Source organism: Girardinichthys multiradiatus, chromosome 14 (assembly GCF_021462225.1).
Source record: "Girardinichthys multiradiatus isolate DD_20200921_A chromosome 14, DD_fGirMul_XY1, whole genome shotgun sequence".
Classification (NCBI taxonomy): domain Eukaryota; kingdom Metazoa; phylum Chordata; class Actinopteri; order Cyprinodontiformes; family Goodeidae; genus Girardinichthys; species Girardinichthys multiradiatus.
The window spans coordinates 26,058,088-26,074,407 of record NC_061807.1 but is presented as its reverse complement, the minus strand read 5'-3'; the positions used below and the strand labels follow the sequence as shown (position 1 = coordinate 26,074,407).

The following is a 16,320-nucleotide window of genomic DNA, read 5'->3' as shown; positions in this document are numbered from 1 at the left end:
TAAATTAAATCATATCTCAATTGTCAAATTAGATTTTGTTTTTGTAATTAAAGGATTCAGAAACTAATCATTTAAAAGTGTAAGACTTTTCTGTATACTGTTTAATAATCTGTGGACAATTCTTTATAGCAATAAAAGCTGTAAAGAACTACTTATCAAAACTGAGGATTTTTTTGTAAATTTCCGCAGAAATTCTGATTATTTGTCTTATTTGATGGGCTTGACGTCTTTCAGGATACTGGCCCACCTTGCATTTACCTCAATCCATAGCTCTCTGCACCAGACTCTGACTAAGCTACTCTAAAAACTTAATTTTGCATTTGTTAAGGAATCTGTTGGCAAAGCTAAGAGATATTTTTGCACAACCTAAATGCATATTTTTAAAAGGAAGGTTGAGAATCTACTATAAACAGGTATAATTTGCACAGTAGTGTCCTCAACATAAAATCAAGATTTTGAAAATTTTGATGTTGGATGATTTAAAGATTAAAACTTACATTATTTAATAACAGACCAACACGATGTTTAAACTGTGACGACGATGGTTCTTCCAAATCAGAGATGAAGGTATCTGTATGAGACCTAAAAACCAATTGCCTTGTTATGATTGCCTCTGCAGTTGGTGTGCTTAATGTTGTCATAACATTTGTTGTTATGGTTGGAAGAGCTGTAGTTGTGGTTGGAGCAGCTGTGGTTGTGGTTGTAGTAGCTGTGGTTGTAGGAGCAACAGTTGTTGTGGTTGGAGCAGATGTGGTTGTGGTTGGAAGGGCAGTTGTTGTATTTGGAACAGCTGTAGTTGTTGTAGGAGCAGCTGTTGTTGTGGTTGGAGCAGCTGTGGTTGTGATAGGAAGGATACTTGTTGTTGTTGGAACAGCTGTAGTTGTGGTTGGAGCAGCTGTTGTTGTGGTTGGAGTGGTTGTGGTTGTTGTAGGAGCAGCTGTAGTTGTGGTTGGAGCATCTGTAGTTGTGGAGGGAGAAGCTGTGGTTGTGATTGGAAGGACAGTTGTTGTGGTTGGAACAGCTGTAGTTGTGGTTGAAGCAGCTGTGGTTGTGATTGGAAGGACAGTTGTTGTGGTTGGAATAGCTGTAGTTGTTGGAGCAGCGGTGGTTGTGGTAGGAGGAGCTGTGGTTGTTGTAGGAGCAGCTGTTGTTGTGGTTGGAGCATCTGTAGTTGTGGAGGGAGAAGCTGTGGTTGTGATTGGAAGGACAGTTGTTGTGGTTGGATGAGCTGTAGTTGTGGTTGGAGCAGCTGTAGTTGTTGTAGGAGCAGCTGTTGTTGTGGTTGGAGCAGCTGTGGTTGTTGTAGGAGCAGCTGTTGTTGTGGTTGGAGCAGCTGTAGTTGTGGTTGGAGCAGATGTGGTTGTTGTAGGAGCAGCTGTTGTTGTGGTTGGAGCAGCTGTGGTTGTGATTGGAAGGACAGTTGTTGTTGTTGGAGCAGCTGTGGTCATTGTAGGAGCAGCTGTTGTTGTGGTTGGAGTAGGTGTGGATGTTGTAGGAGCAGCTGTTGTTGTGGTTGGAGCAGCTGTGGTTGTGATTGGAAGGACAGTTGTTGTGGTTGGAACAGCTGTAGTTGTTGTTGGAGCAGCTGTGGTTGTGAATGGAACAGCTGTGTTTGTTGTGGGAGCAGCTGTTGTGGTTGGAGCAGCTGTAGTTGTTGTAGGAGCAGCTGTTGTTGTGGTTGGAGCAGCTGTGGTTGTGATACGAAGGATAGTTGTTGTTGTTGGAACAGCTGTAGTTGTGGTTGGAGCAGTTGTAGTTGTTGTAGGAGCAGCTGTGGTTGTGGTTGGAGCAGCAGTGGTTGTGGTTGGAGCAGCAGTGGTTGTTGTAGGAGCAGCTGTTGTTGTGCTTGGAACAGCTGTAGTTGTGGTTGGAGTAGCTGTGGTTGTGATTGTAAGGACAGTTGTTGTGGTTGGAACAGCTGTAGTTGTTGGAGCAGCTGTGGCTGTGGTTGGAGGAACTGTGGTTGTTGTAGGAGCAGCAGTTGTTGTTGTTGGAGCAGCTGTGGTCATTGTAGGAGCAGCTGTTGTTGTGGTTGGAGCAGCTGTGGATGTTGTAGGAGCAGCTGTTGTTGTGGTTGGAGCAGCTGTGGTTGTGATTGGAAGGACAGTTGTTGTGGTTGGAACAGCTGTAGTTGTGATTGGAGCAGCTGTAGTTGTGGTTGGAGAAACTGTGGTTGTTGTAGGAGCAGCTGTGGTTGTGATTGGAAGGACAGTTGTTGTGGTTGGAACAGCTGAAGTTGTTGATGGAGCAGCTGTGGTTGTGGATGGGACAGCTGTGGCTGTTGTAGGAGCAGCTGTTGTTGTGGTTGGAGCAGATGTGGTTGTGATTGGAAGGACAGTTGTTGTGGTTTGAGCAGCTGTGGTTGTTGTAGGAGCAGCTGTTGTTGTGGTTGGAGCAGCTGTGGTTGTGATTGGAAGGACAGTTGTTGTGGTTGGAACAGCTGTAGTTGTGGTTGGAACAGCTGTAGTTGTGGTTGGAGCAGCTGTGGTTGTTGTAGGAGCAGCTGTAGTTGTGGTTGGAGCAGCTGTGGTTGTGATTGGAAGGACAGTTGTTGTGGTTGGAACAGCTGTAGTTGTTGTAGGAGCAGCTGTTGTGGTTGGAGCAGCTGTAGTTGTTGTAGGAGCAGCTGTTGTTGTGGTTGGAGCAGCTGTGGTTGTTGTAGGAGCAGCTGTTGTGGTTGGAGCAGCTGTAGTTGTTGTAAGAGCAGCTGTTGTTGTGGATGGAGCAGCTGTGGTTGTTGTAGGAGCAGCTGTTGTTGTGGTTTGAGCAGCTGTGGTTGTGGTTGGAGCAGCTGTAGTTGTAGTTAGAGCAGCTGTGGTTGTTGTAGGAGCAGCTGTTGTTGTGGTTGGAGCAGCTGTGGTTGTTATTGGAAGGACAGTTGTTGTTGTTGGAGCAGCTGTGGTCGTTGTAGGAGCAGCTGTTGTTGTGGTTGGAGCAGCTGTGGATGTTGTAGGAGCAGCTGTTGTTGTGGTTGGAGCAGCTGTGGTTGTGATTGGAAGGACTGTTGTTGTGGTTGGAACAACTGTAGTTGTGGTTGGAGCAGCTGTGGTTGTTGTAGGATCAGCTGTTGCTGTGGTTGGAGCAGCTGTGGTAGTTGTAGGAGCAGCTGTTGTGGTTGGAGCAGCTGTAGTTGTTGTAGGAGCAGCTGTGGTTGTTGTAGGAGCAGCTGTTGTTGTGGTTGGAGCAGCTGTGGTTGTTGTAAGAGCAGCTGTTGTTGTGGTTGGAGCAGCTGTGGTTGTGATAGGAAGGACAGTTGTAGTTGGAACAGCTGTTGTTGTGGTTGGAGCAGCTGTAGTTGATGTAGGAGCAGCTGTTGTTGTGGTTGGAGCAGCTGTGGTTGTGATAGGAAGGATAGTTGTTGTTGTTGGAACAGCTGTATTTGTTGTTGGAGCAACTGTGGTTGTGAATGGAACAGCTGTAGTTGTTGTAGGAGCAGCTGTTGTGGTTGGAGAAGCTGTAGTTGTTGTAGGAGCAGCTGTTGTTGTGGTTGGAGCAGCTGTGGTTGTGATAGGAAGGATAGTTGTTGTTGTTGGATCAGCTGTAGTTGTGGTTGGAGCAGCTGTGGTTGTTGGAGCAGCTGTTGTTGTGCTTGGAGCAGCTGTGGTTGTTGTAGGAGCAGCTGTTGTTGTGGTTGGAGCAGCTGTGGTTGTGATTGGAAGGACAGTTGTTGTGGTTGGAACAGCTGTAGTTGTGGTTGGAACAGCTGTAGTTGTGGTTGGAGCAGCTGTGGTTGTTGTAGGAGCAGCTGTAGTTGTGGTTGGAGCAGCTGTGGTTGTGATTGGAAGGACAGTTGTTGTGGTTGGAACAGCTGTAGTTGTTGTAGGAGCAGCTGTTGTGGTTGGAGCAGCTGTAGTTGTTGTAGGAGCAGCTGTTGTTGTGGTTGGAGCAGCTGTGGTTGTGGTAGGAGCAGCTGTTGTGGTTGGAGCAGCTGTAGTTGTGGTTAGAGCAGCTGTTGTTGTGGGTGGAGCAACTATGGTTGTGGTAGGAGCGGTTGTGGTTGTGGTTGGAGAAGCTGTGGTTGTGGTTGGAGCAGCTGTAGTTGTAGTTAGAGCAGCTGTGGTTGTTGTAGGAGCAGCTGTTGTTGTGGTTGGAGCAGCTGTGGTTGTTATTGGAAGGACAGTTGTTGTTGTTGGAGCAGCTGTGGTCGTTGTAGGAGCAGCTGTTGTTGTGGTTGGAGCAGCTGTGGATGTTGTAGGAGCAGCTGTTGTTGTGGTTGGAGCAGCTGTGGTTGTGATTGGAAGGACTGTTGTTGTGGTTGGAACAACTGTAGTTGTGGTTGGAGCAGCTGTGGTTGTTGTAGGATCAGCTGTTGCTGTGGTTGGAGCAGCTGTGGTAGTTGTAGGAGCAGCTGTTGTGGTTGGAGCAGCTGTAGTTGTTGTAGGAGCAGCTGTGGTTGTTGTAGGAGCAGCTGTTGTTGTGGTTGGAGCAGCTGTGGTTGTTGTAAGAGCAGCTGTTGTTGTGGTTGGAGCAGCTGTGGTTGTGATAGGAAGGACAGTTGTAGTTGGAACAGCTGTTGTTGTGGTTGGAGCAGCTGTAGTTGATGTAGGAGCAGCTGTTGTTGTGGTTGGAGCAGCTGTGGTTGTGATAGGAAGGATAGTTGTTGTTGTTGGAACAGCTGTATTTGTTGTTGGAGCAACTGTGGTTGTGAATGGAACAGCTGTAGTTGTTGTAGGAGCAGCTGTTGTGGTTGGAGAAGCTGTAGTTGTTGTAGGAGCAGCTGTTGTTGTGGTTGGAGCAGCTGTGGTTGTGATAGGAAGGATAGTTGTTGTTGTTGGATCAGCTGTAGTTGTGGTTGGAGCAGCTGTGGTTGTTGGAGCAGCTGTTGTTGTGGTTGGAGCAGCTGTGGTTGTTGTAGGAGCAGCTGTTGTGGTTGGAGCAGCTGTGGTTGTGATAGGAAGGATAGTTGTTGTTGTTGGAACAGCTGTAGTTGTGGTTGGAGCAGCTGTGGTTGTGATTGGAAGGACAGTTGTTGTGGTTGGAACAGCTGTAGTTGTTGTTGGAGCAGCTGTGGTTGTGGATGGAACAGCTGTGGTTGTTGTAGGAGCAGCTGTTGTGGTTGGAGCAGCTGTAGTTGTTGTAGGAGCAGCTGTTGTTGTGGTTGGAGAAGCTGTGGTTGTTGTAGGAGCAGCTGTTGTTGTTGTTGGAGCAGCTGTGGTTTTTGTAGAAGCAGCTGTTGTGGTTGGAGCTGCTGTAGTTGTTGTAGGAGCAGCTGTTGTGGTTGGAGCAGCTGTAGTTGTTGTAGGAGCAGCTGTTGTTGTGGTTGGAGCAGCTGTAGTTGTGGTTGGAGCAGCTGTGGTTGTGATTGGAAGGACAGTTGTTGTGGTTGGAACCGCTGTAGTTGTTGGAGCAGCTTTGGTTGTGGTTGGAGGAACTGTGGTTGTTGTAGGAGCAGCAGTTGTTGTGGTTGGAGCAGATGTGGCTGTTGTAGGAGCAGCTGTTGTTGTGGTTGGAACAGCTGTTGTTGTGGTTGGAACAGCTGTGGTTGTGATAGGAAGGATAGTTGTTGTTGTTGGAACAGCTGTAGTTGTGGTTGGAGCAGCTGTGGTTCTGATTGGAAGGACAGTTGTTGTGGTTGGAACCGCTGTAGTTGTTGGAGCAGCTTTGGTTGTGGTTGGAGGAACTGTGGTTGTTGTAGGGGCAGCAGTTGTTGTGGTTGGAGCAGATGTGGTTGTGGTTGGAGCAGCTGTGGTTGTTGGAGCAGCTGTTGTTGTGGTTGGAGCAGCTGTGGTTGTTGTAGGAGCAGCTGTTGTTGTGGTTGGAGCAGCTGTGGTTGTGATTGGAAGGACAGTTGTTGTGGTTGGAACAGCTGTAGTTGTTGTTGGAGCAGCTGTGGTTGTGGATAGAACAGCTGTGGTTGTTGTAGGAGCAGCTGTTGTGGTTGGAGCAGCTGTAGTTGTTGTAGGAGCAGCTTTTGTGGTGGTTGGAGCAGCTGTGGTTGTTGTAGGAGCAGCTGTTGTTGTGGTTGGAGCAGCTGTGGTTGTTGTAGGAGCAGCTGTTGTGGTTGGAGCAGCTGTGGTTGTTGTAGTAGCAGCTGTTGTTGTGGTTGGAGCAGCTGTGGTTGTTGTAGGAGCAGCTGTTGTGGTTGGAGCAGCTGTAGTTGTTGTAGGAGCAGCTGTTGTTGTGGTTGGAGCAGCTGTGGTTGTTGTAGGAGCAGCTGTTGTTGTTGTTGGAGCAGCTTTGGTTGTTGTAGGAGCAGCTGTTGTTGTGGTTGGAACAGCTGTAGTTGTGGTTGGAGCAGCTGTGGATGTGATAGGAAGGATAGTTGTTGTTGTTGGAACAGCTGTAGTTGTTGTTGGAGCAGCTGTGGTTGTGAATGGAACAGCTGTAGTTGTTGTAGGAGCAGCTGTTGTGGTTGAATCAGCTGTAGTTGTTGTAGGAGCAGCTGTTGTTGTGGTTGGAGCAGCTGTGGATGTTGTAGGAGCAGCTGTTGTTGTGCTTGGAACAGCTGTAGAAGTTGTAGGAGCAGCTGTTGTTGTGGTTGGAGCAGATGTGGATGTTGTAGGAGCAGCTGTTGTTGTGGTTGGAGCAGCTGTGGATGTTGTAGGAGCAGCTGTTGTTGTGGTTGGAGCAGCTGTGGTTGTTGTAGGAGCAGCTGTTGTTGTGGTTGGAGCAGCTGTGGTTGTTGTAGGAGCAGCTGTTGTGGTTGGAGCAGCTGTAGTTGTTGTAGGAGCAGCTGTGGTTGTTGTAGGAGCAGCTGTTGTGGTTGGAGCAGCTGTAGTTGTTGTAGGAGCAGCTGTTGTTGTGGTTGGAACAGCTGTAGTTGTGGTTTGAGCAGCTGTAGTTGTGGTTGGAGCAGCTGTGGTTGTGAATGGAACAGCTGTGGTTGTTGTAGGTGCAGCTGTTGTGGTTGGAGCAGCTGTGGATGTTGTAGGAGCAGCTGTTGCTGTGGTTGGAGCAGCTGTAGTTGTGGTTTGAGCAGCTGTGGTTGTGGATTGAGCAACTGTAGTTGTGGTTGGAGCAGCTGTGGTTGTTGTAGGAGCAGCTGTTGTTGTGGTTGGAGCAGCTGTGGTTGTGATTGGAAGGACAGTTGTTGTGGCTGGAACAGCTGTTGTTGTTGTTGGAGCAGCTGTGGTTGTAAATGGAACAGCTGTGGTTGTTGTAGGAGCAGCTGTTGTGGTTGGAGCAGCTGTAGTTGTTGTAGGAGCAGCTGTTGATGTGGTTGTAGCAGCTGTGGTTGTGATAGGAAGAATAGTTGTTGTTGTTGGAACAGCTGTAGTTGTAGTTGGAGCAGTTGTAGTTGTTGTAGGAGCAGCTGTGGTTGTTGTAGGAGCAGCTGTTGTTCTGCTTGGAACAGCTGTAGTTGTTGGAGCAGCTGTGGTTGTGGTTGGAGGAACTGTGGTTGTTGTAGGGGCAGCAGTTGTTGTGGTTGGAGCAGATGTGGTTGTGGTTGGAGCAGCTGTGGTTGTTGGAGCAGCTGTTGTTGTGGTTGGAGCAGCTGTGGTTGTTGTAGGAGCAGCTGTTGTTGTGGTTGGAGCAGCTGTGGTTGTGATTGGAAGGACAGTTGTTGTGGTTGGAACAGCTCTAGTTGTTGTTGGAGCAGCTGTGGTTGTTGTAGGAGCAGCTGTGGTTGTGATAGGAAGAATAGTTGTTGTTGTTGGAACAGCTGTAGTTGTAGTTGGAGCAGTTGTAGTTGTTGTAGGAGCAGCTGTGGTTGTTGTAGGAGCAGCTGTTGTTCTGCTTGGAACAGCTGTAGTTGTTGGAGCAGCTGTGGTTGTGGTTGGAGGAACTGTGGTTGTTGTAGGGGCAGCAGTTGTTGTGGTTGGAGCAGATGTGGTTGTGATTGGAGCAGCTGTGGTTGTTGGAGCAGCTGTTGTTGTGGTTGGAGCAGCTGTGGTTGTTGTAGGAGCAGCTGTTGTTGTGGTTGGAGCAGCTGTGGTTGTGATTGGAAGGACAGTTGTTGTGGTTGGAACAGCTCTAGTTGTTGTTGGAGCAGCTGTGGTTGTTGTAGGAGCAGCTGTTGTTGTGGATGGAACAGCTGTGGTTGTTGTTGGAGCAGCTGTGGTTGTGGATGGAACAGCTGTGGTTGTTGTAGGAGCAGCTGTTGTGGTTGGAGCAGCTGTAGTTGTTGTAGGAGCAGCTGTTGTTGTGGTTGGAGCAGCTGTGGATGTTGTAGGAGCAGCTGTTGTTGTGGTTGGAGCAGCTGTGGTTGTTGTAGGAGCAGCTGTTGTTGTGGTTGGAGCAGCTGTGGTTGTTGTAGGAGCAGCTGTTGTGGTTGGAGTAGCTGTAGTTGTTGTAGGAGCAGCTGTTGTTGTGGTTGGAACAGCTGTAGTTGTGGTTTGAGCAGCTGTAGTTGTGGTTGGAGCAGCTGTTGTTGTGGTTGGAGCAGCTGTGGTTGTGATAGGAAGGATTGTTGTTGTTGGAACAGCTGTAGTTGTTGTTGGAGCAGCTGTGGTTGTGGATGGAACAGCTGTGGTTGTTGTAGGAGCAGCTGTTGTGGTTGGAGCAGCTGTAGTTGTTGTAGGAGCAGCTGTTGTTGTGGTTGGAGCAGCTGTGGTTGTGATAGGAAGGATAGTTGTTGTTGTTGGAACAGCTGTAGTTGTGGTTGGAGCAGTTGTAGTTGTTGTAGGAGCAGCTGTGGTTGTTGTAGGAGCAGCTGTTGTTGTGCTTGGAACAGCTGTAGTTGTGGTTGGAGCAGCTGTGGTTGTGATTGGAAGGACAGTTGTTGTGGTTGGAACAGCTGTAGTTGTTGGAGCAGCTGTGGTTGTGGTTGGAGGAACTGTGGTTGTTGTAGGGGCAGCAGTTGTTGTGGTTGGAGCAGATGTGGTTGTGGTTGGAACAGCTGTGGTTGTGGATGGAACAGCTGTGGTGGTTGTAGGAGCAGCTGTTGTGGTTGGAGCAGCTGTAGTTGTTGTAGGAGCAGCTGTTGTTGTGGTTGGAGCAGCTGTGGATGTTGTAGGAGCAGCTGTTGTTGTTGTTGGAGCAGCTGTGGTCGTTGTAGGAGCAGCTGTGGTCGTTGTAGGAGAAGCTGTTTTTGTGGTTGGAGCAGCTGTGGATGTTGTAGGAGCAGCTGTTGTTGTGGTTGGAGCAGCTGTGGTCGTTGTAGGAGCAGCTGTTGTTGTGGTTGGAGCAGCTGTGGATGTTGTAGGAGCAGCTGTTGTTGTGGTTGGAGCAGCTGTGGATGTTGTAGGAGCAGCTGTTGTTGTGGTTGGAGCAGCTGTGGTTGTTGTAGGAGCAGCTGTTGTTGTGGTTGGAGCAGCTGTGGTTGTTGTAGGAGCAGCTGTTGTGGTTGGAGCAGCTGTAGTTGTTGTAGGAGCAGCTGTGGTTGTTGTAGGAGCAGCTGTTGTGGTTGGAACAGCTGTAGTTGTGGTTTGAGCAGCTGTAGTTGTGGTTGGAGCAGCTGTGGTTGTGAATGGAACAGCTGTGGTTGTTGTAGGAGCAGCTGTTGTGGTTGGAGCAGCTGTAGTTGTTGTAGGAGCAGCTGTTGTTGTGGTTGGAGCAGCTGTGGTTGTGATAGGAAGGATTGTTGTTGTTGGAACAGCTGTAGTTGTTGTTGAAGCAGCTGTGGTTGTGAATGGAACAGCTGTGGTCGTTGTAGGAGCAGCTGTTGTGGTTGGAGCAGCTGTAGTTGTTGTAGGAGCAGCTGTTGTTGTGGTTGTAGCAGCTGTGGTTGTGATAGGAAGGATAGTTGTTGTTGTTGGAACAGCTGTAGTTGTGGTTGGAGCAGTTGTAGTTGTTGTAGGAGCAGCTGTGGTCGTTGTAGGAGCAGCTGTTGTGGTTGGAGCAGCTGTGGATGTTGTAGGAGCAGCTGTTGCTGTGGTTGGAGCAGCTGTGGTCGTTGTAGGAGCAGCTGTTGTGGTTGGAGCAGCTGTGGATGTTGTAGGAGCAGCTGTTGTTGTGGTTGGAGCAGCTGTAGTTGTGGTTGGAGCAGCTGTGGTTGTTGTCAGAGCTGCTGTGGTTGTTGTCAGAGCAGCTGTAGTTGTTGTCTGGGCAGCTGTGGTTGTAGTTTGAGCAGCTGTGGTTGTGGTTGGAGCAGCTGTGGTTGTTGTAGGAGCAGCTGTTGTTGTGGTTGTAGCAGCTGTGGTTGTGATAGGAAGGATAGTTGTTGTTGTTGGAACAGTTGTAGTTGTGGTTGGAGCAGTTGTAGTTGTTGTAGGAGCAGCTGTGGTCGTTGTAGGAGCAGCTGTTGTGGTTGGAGCAGCTGTGGATGTTGTAGGAGCAGCTGTTGCTGTGGTTGGAGCAGCTGTGGTCGTTGTAGGAGCAGCTGTTGTTGTGGTTGGAGCAGCTGTGGATGTTGTAGGAGCAGCTGTTGTTGTGGTTGGAGCAGCTGTAGTTGTGGTTGGAGCAGCTGTGGTTGTTGTCAGAGCTGCTGTGGTTGTTGTCAGAGCAGCTGTAGTTGTTGTCTGGGCAGCTGTGGTTGTGGTTGGAGCAGCTGTAGTTGTGGTAAGAGCAGCTGTGGTTGTCAAAGTTGCAGCTGACGTTGTTATGGTTGCGACAGCTGCTGTTGGAAAAAAAATGTATTGAAATTGAAAATATTTCAAAGCTACATTTAGCCTTTTAAATGTTTATACTTCCTGGCTTACCTGTAAGTATTAGTAGTTTCATCAAAATGGGTCCAGCCCCCATTTTCAATCTTTCACCTGCAGTATTTAACATCATAAAAATTGTAACTTCACAGAATATTATTACTTCCAGTTACTGAATGATCATTTTGCGTTATTGTTTATTGAATAAACTGACATTTTTTGTGCATCTGTATAACTACTGTTCTTCCAAACCAAGCCAAATAGTTTCATTCACCATTTGTAAAACAACTGCTTTTAATCAAGCAACAGTGCATATTTACACCCCCCCACACACTCACTAAAGAAACTATTTAAAAACAACTAAATATGAATAGCAAAAAAAAAAGTACTTTAGATTCATAGAAAACAATGAAGTGTACTATTGTTTAAATCAGACATGGGTCTGGGTTATTCTAAAAAACACAAGAAAATATTGAATTAAAGCTACTGAGGTGATCTGAAAAGCACACCTCAAATTACGACGTCAGCAGTAAACACACTAAAAGTGTTTGTTTTTAATTCATTTATTTATCTGCTTTGGTTGTTTTAGTTTTTCTCAGGTTTTTAACAATAGAAACAATGTTTTTTTTTTAAATCAAGAAAAATTTAAATAAGCAGTTCACATTGCCAAATCAACGCAAAGAAAATAACCTTGAATATTATGTTTAGAATAGTTTGAGTTCTTAACAAGTTTTAGCAATTTCAGGGCTAATGTTTCATATGAAACCAATATACCAATATTTACCAACATAGTTTGTAAGGAATATTTTTGTCATCGTTTTTCCAATCATAGTCTAAACATTCTTACTAATTAAACATTGTTCAGTTGTTGTCAAATATAATAACCCAACGTAAAGCCCAATTAAGATTTTGCCACTCATTACACTTCCCTGTCACAACTTTATCTTGCATCTATAAATGTAAATGTTCAACAAGCTTGCCAATATTAACAAAGAACACATAAAAGATACATAAAATTGTTTTATGTTGATTAATTTGTTCTAATTAACATTTTATTCCAATTGGAAATTTTCCCATGTATGGTTTATTAATTTAGAATTTTATTAATATTTTGTTTTCTGTCAAGTTAAAGGAAATTTGATGGTGGCAGAAATATTTTACATAGCAAGCTAGCTTTTTGTTAGCTTTTCAAAGTGGGGTTAAGCATTTAAAGATAAACTGAACAATGACAGTCAGAACCTAAAACCTTACCTATTAATACACACGAAAGTTGCATAAACTTTTAATAATTTACCCTAAGAGTTATAAATTGTTACTTGATCTGTGATCAGTCATGTATTATACATTTATAGAAGAAATTATCAACACCTGCTGGTTATGTGTTTATCATAGATTTGAAATGTACTTACCCATAGCAGCGATTAATTTCTAAAGTCCTCTAAGCCTCTCCTGCTTCTTCTCAAACTCTTGGTTAACCACTCTGCTGCGAAACCTTATATATTACCTTTGTATTGCAAGTATGACGCAGGTAAAGAAATTCATTTTGAACTGTAGACAACTCACGCAACAACCACAATTTCGGACTATTGTCTAATCATTCCATTCAGGTGAACAAACCAGACCAGATTATTTTGTCTTATTTATGGAAAGGGTGTGACACATACTAATATAATAAGGTTTCATACCTACGTAAGTCATTATATTACATGATTATATAAAATCCAAACTAATTTTAACAAATTTTTGCTTCACAATTTTTTTGCAAAGACTGGTGTTTCCATATTCCTTAGCTTTAGCACAGAGTCTATGAAATCTATAATACATTGTAATAGGTATAATAGACTTTTTGGTGCATATGTTTAAGCTACACATAAAGAGGTTGATGTTCTTAATCTCTTAAACTCACACAACAATGCCTTTAAATTGACCTTTAGTCAAAGATAAATAGCTGCAAATGTTTTTTATTTTTATTTTTAATAGCATTCACAAGAATGGAATGCAAAGGTGTGGCAGCAACGTCACATATTTATTGCAATCCAACATTACCAAATGTATTTTTCCTGGCACAAAATAATTAAATGAAATACATTTCAGCTTCAACTAAAATAATCATATTAGGATTTGATAATCCTGAAATACATGTGTAAGCGTGTATAGATGTATGACCATAAAATTTACTCTAATAACAACAAAAGAAGTTTCTGTTGTAGATGCAGACAGTAAGAAATTCCTGGAGTTTATTTATTCTGTCATACACCTTCAGCATATACAGACATGAGATACTGTTCTCCATGGATCATACTGCTCAATAAAACAATGATTGAAAGAGACTACACACATACAAGTCGTCAAAAGTGAAAAACGTAAAATAAATAACACTTATGATTTGGTCTTTATATTAGTCTGCCAGGGCAGGAAGGGGGCACTGTTTATCTTTTCTGTCATTCTAACAATTCTTTGTAGGGTTTTCTTGTCTGCAGCAGAGCAGTTGCCATACCATGTCATGTTGTCCAGAATGTTTTCATTTAGCCACATCTCTGTAAAAACATAGACACAGCAGTCTCTCATCTCACATTGTTCTTCTGTAGTCTTAGATGATACAGTTTGCTGTCCAGGAAGCAAACGTTAGCCAGTTGGATGGTTTGTAGTGGATTCAACTGTAGCATAGCATGAATACATACATGCTTACCGCACTTTGAATTTTAATTAGAGGGCCTGTGTTCATACATTCAGGCAGTTTTATTGTGACTAGCAACAATTGGCGACTGGAGATGTATTTACCGGAGCTGTCTTTAATGAAACAGCTGAAAGACTCAGACATAAACGTGGATATGCTGCACCGCGAGTGTGCAGCTAGGTAAAATAACATATAAGTATTTGTTATAAAACATTCTATTTTGACCTATTCTACTGACATGTTGGTTATAAATCAGCTGGACCAAAAGAGTAATAGAAAAGTTATAACTAGTAACAAAACAGAACACTGGATGTATTAAATAGGTAGTTTATTGCAGATTTTTGACCACTAACAAGTCCTTGAGTTCAGAAGATTATCACAAAATGTAAATAGAGCACAAACCATTTCAATATATTAAACAGCAAAAGCGTCTTAACTCAACTTAGAAAGGGCATGAACAAAATCAAAATAACAAAGATGGTTTATCTCCCAACATTTCAGATAACTTGTCAATGGTGGTAGAAACAAAACCTTCCTCTTTTTGTTTTCTTCATAATTAAAAGGAAAACATTTTAACAGTAACGTCAGCTGGACTTTCAATGTAAAGATGTACTAAAATTAATTGTAAATCTTTTATTTCAAATATGTCTAATTGTTAACAGGAAGTATTTTCTTCAAATAGGTAACAATATAGAAATTGTCTTTTGGGACTTAAATAGTAGCAAAACTGGCTGAACCACCACAAATATGCAGGAAGATCATAAAATAATAGAGTGCTGTGTTCATGTCAACATCAGTTTCCTGTTTCATGACAGCAGAAGGACGTAACATTTCAATACTCGTATTAAAGAGATTAATCCTGTGAGTATGAGCAACATCATCAACAGCAAACAATGAATTATTTTAGTTAGAAAAACAGAGTAGAAGATACTATCAACAGTTGGATGCGTCCAGGTGGCTACGTTGAGAATCGTAGCACTAGACATGGCCCTTCCTTTTAAGCTGGATAGATAAATATACTGTATAAAAAGACATTTAACTGTTTTTATTTTCAGTGTCTAAATTTAAAGCGGACATATGCTTTTAAATAATTCCTTTTCACACTTAAAGGGGACCTATTATATGGAAAATTCACTTTTTGATCGTTTTTATACTTCCATTTGGGTTTCGAATCCTTCTACAAACAGTCCAAATGCAAAACAAACCAATTAATGTTTTATTTTTTCTAGCGTAATTGTGACGTTATAGTTACACTGGCACCCAGCAACGTCACCTGAGTCCCGTCCCTGACTAGCAAGTGAAGCGGAGCTCCAGCAAATTAATTTTCAGTAGAGGATCACGTCTTACCGGCTGGTTTTACCTTGCGCGCCCTTTACAGTGGCTACCCTCAAAGGCAGATGTTCTGTTGTTGGCTGCAAAGACCCACATGTGTCCATGCACATTCGCACGCAGTCGGATAACAGAGATTTGTGGCTTAATTTTAGTTTTGAGGGCAATGTTCCAGTCACATTGTTTGCGCGAATTACTTCACCACGGACTGCTTTGAGTACGCTTCAGGATTTGCATAAAGACTTCTGCTCCTTTTCTACTCGCTCGATTTGCCCCTACTCGCGATGTGAACCTTTCCATCACTGTTTTTTTTTTTTTTTCCGTACAGGTGTGCGAAAGTCTGTTCCCCTGAAATAATCTTTTTTCCCTGTGTCGGGAGCGCGCACTGCAGCCAGAGTGGCGGATCCGACCGTATTCACAGCTTTTCTGATCGATTTGTCGGTAAAACGAGGAAACGTATTCATGTCAATGTTGTTACTTTATTTTTAATCGACAGCTCCTAGAAAAAATACAAAATAAATACAAAATGAACCTGGTCTTGTGAGGGTTTTTTTTTTTTTGCACAGCTTCGTGTTGTTTCACCGAAAGAATCCATGTCTTTTCCAACTTGTGTCATGTTCACTTTAACCTGACGGACATCAGTCAGCCACCAAACACTGTTTTATTACTTTTTTATTACTGATATAAAACAATGGATGCTCACTCTGCTGGACACGAAAAGTCAGGCTTCTTGAATAGATGAGAGTGTAGGTTATTTTTCTGGTAAATCGCGTTCTACTGTAAAATATGACAAAATACTGGATTCACAAAAAATATTTCTACTAGATATTATTTGAGCATTTTTGATAATGGTAATGTCTGAAGTTGGTTTGTTTAAAACAAGTCCAGTATTTCAGCTGTCTGAAATACTCTGTTCCGGACTGTAACTCTGGCAAACAAAGAGCACGTTTCCAAATTCACACGACTTGTTGTCCATGATGAGAGAAATAAACACAGTTAAGGACTTGTTGAAAAAATAATTTGTTTCCATGTTATCGAGGGGGAACTCATTATTTCAGCTGTCTGAAATATTCAGTTCCCCCCTGTAACTCTGGCATATAAAGAGCAAATGTCTCCAAATTCACAGGACTTGTCCATGATGCGAGGAATAGGCACAGTAAAACACTTGCCTGTAAGCTATTTTTGTTCCAATGTTATGAGGGGGAAACAGAATATTTCAGATGGCAGAAATATTTTGTTCCCCCTGTAGTTCTGGCAAATAAAGAGCAAATGTGTCCACATTCACAAGAATAGTTGTGTTTGATGTGAGGAATGACCGACCCAAAATATAAGCTGATTGGTTAATCCGTGTCCCATGGGATAACAAAACATTAAGAGTGTGTGAGCGTCAGGCTGGAATATTGTGTTCCCCTTTGATGTTCCTATAAACATTTTTACCCCTTTTTAAAAGAGAGGAAATATGTTCTCATACATGACAGGGACAGTATGTTTGATATAGGAATATGTAAAGTACTTAAATAATACTAGAGCTGATTATTTTAAACAAACCAACATCATACATTACCATTATCAAAAATGATCAAAAACTAGCTAGTAGAAATATCTTTTGTGAATCCAGTATTTTGTCATATTTTACATTAGAACGCGATTTACCAGAAAAATAACCTACACTCTCATCTATTCAGGAAGCCTGATTTTTCGTGTCCAGCAGAGTGAGCATCCATTGTTTTATATCAGTAATAAAAAAGTAATAAAACAGTGTTTGGTGGCTGACTGATGTCCGTCAGGTTAAAGTGAACATGACACAAGTTGGAAAAGACATGGATTCTTTCGGCGAAACAACACGAAGCT

At 43.6% G+C, this 16,320-nt stretch overlaps 1 protein-coding gene across 1 annotated transcript; it reads right to left on the bottom strand.

Annotated features, from left to right (window-relative positions):
* Positions 1-5,708: 5,708 nt before the first annotated feature.
* Positions 5,709-9,503, bottom strand: LOC124880315 (mucin-5AC-like; the record flags this gene model as incomplete). Its single annotated transcript, XM_047385361.1, has 2 exons — positions 5,709-6,167; positions 8,025-9,503. Coding segments are annotated over 2 exons (1,938 nt in total), but the record flags the coding sequence as incomplete, so codon positions are not given.
* Between the last annotated feature and the right edge of the window lie 6,817 nt (positions 9,504-16,320).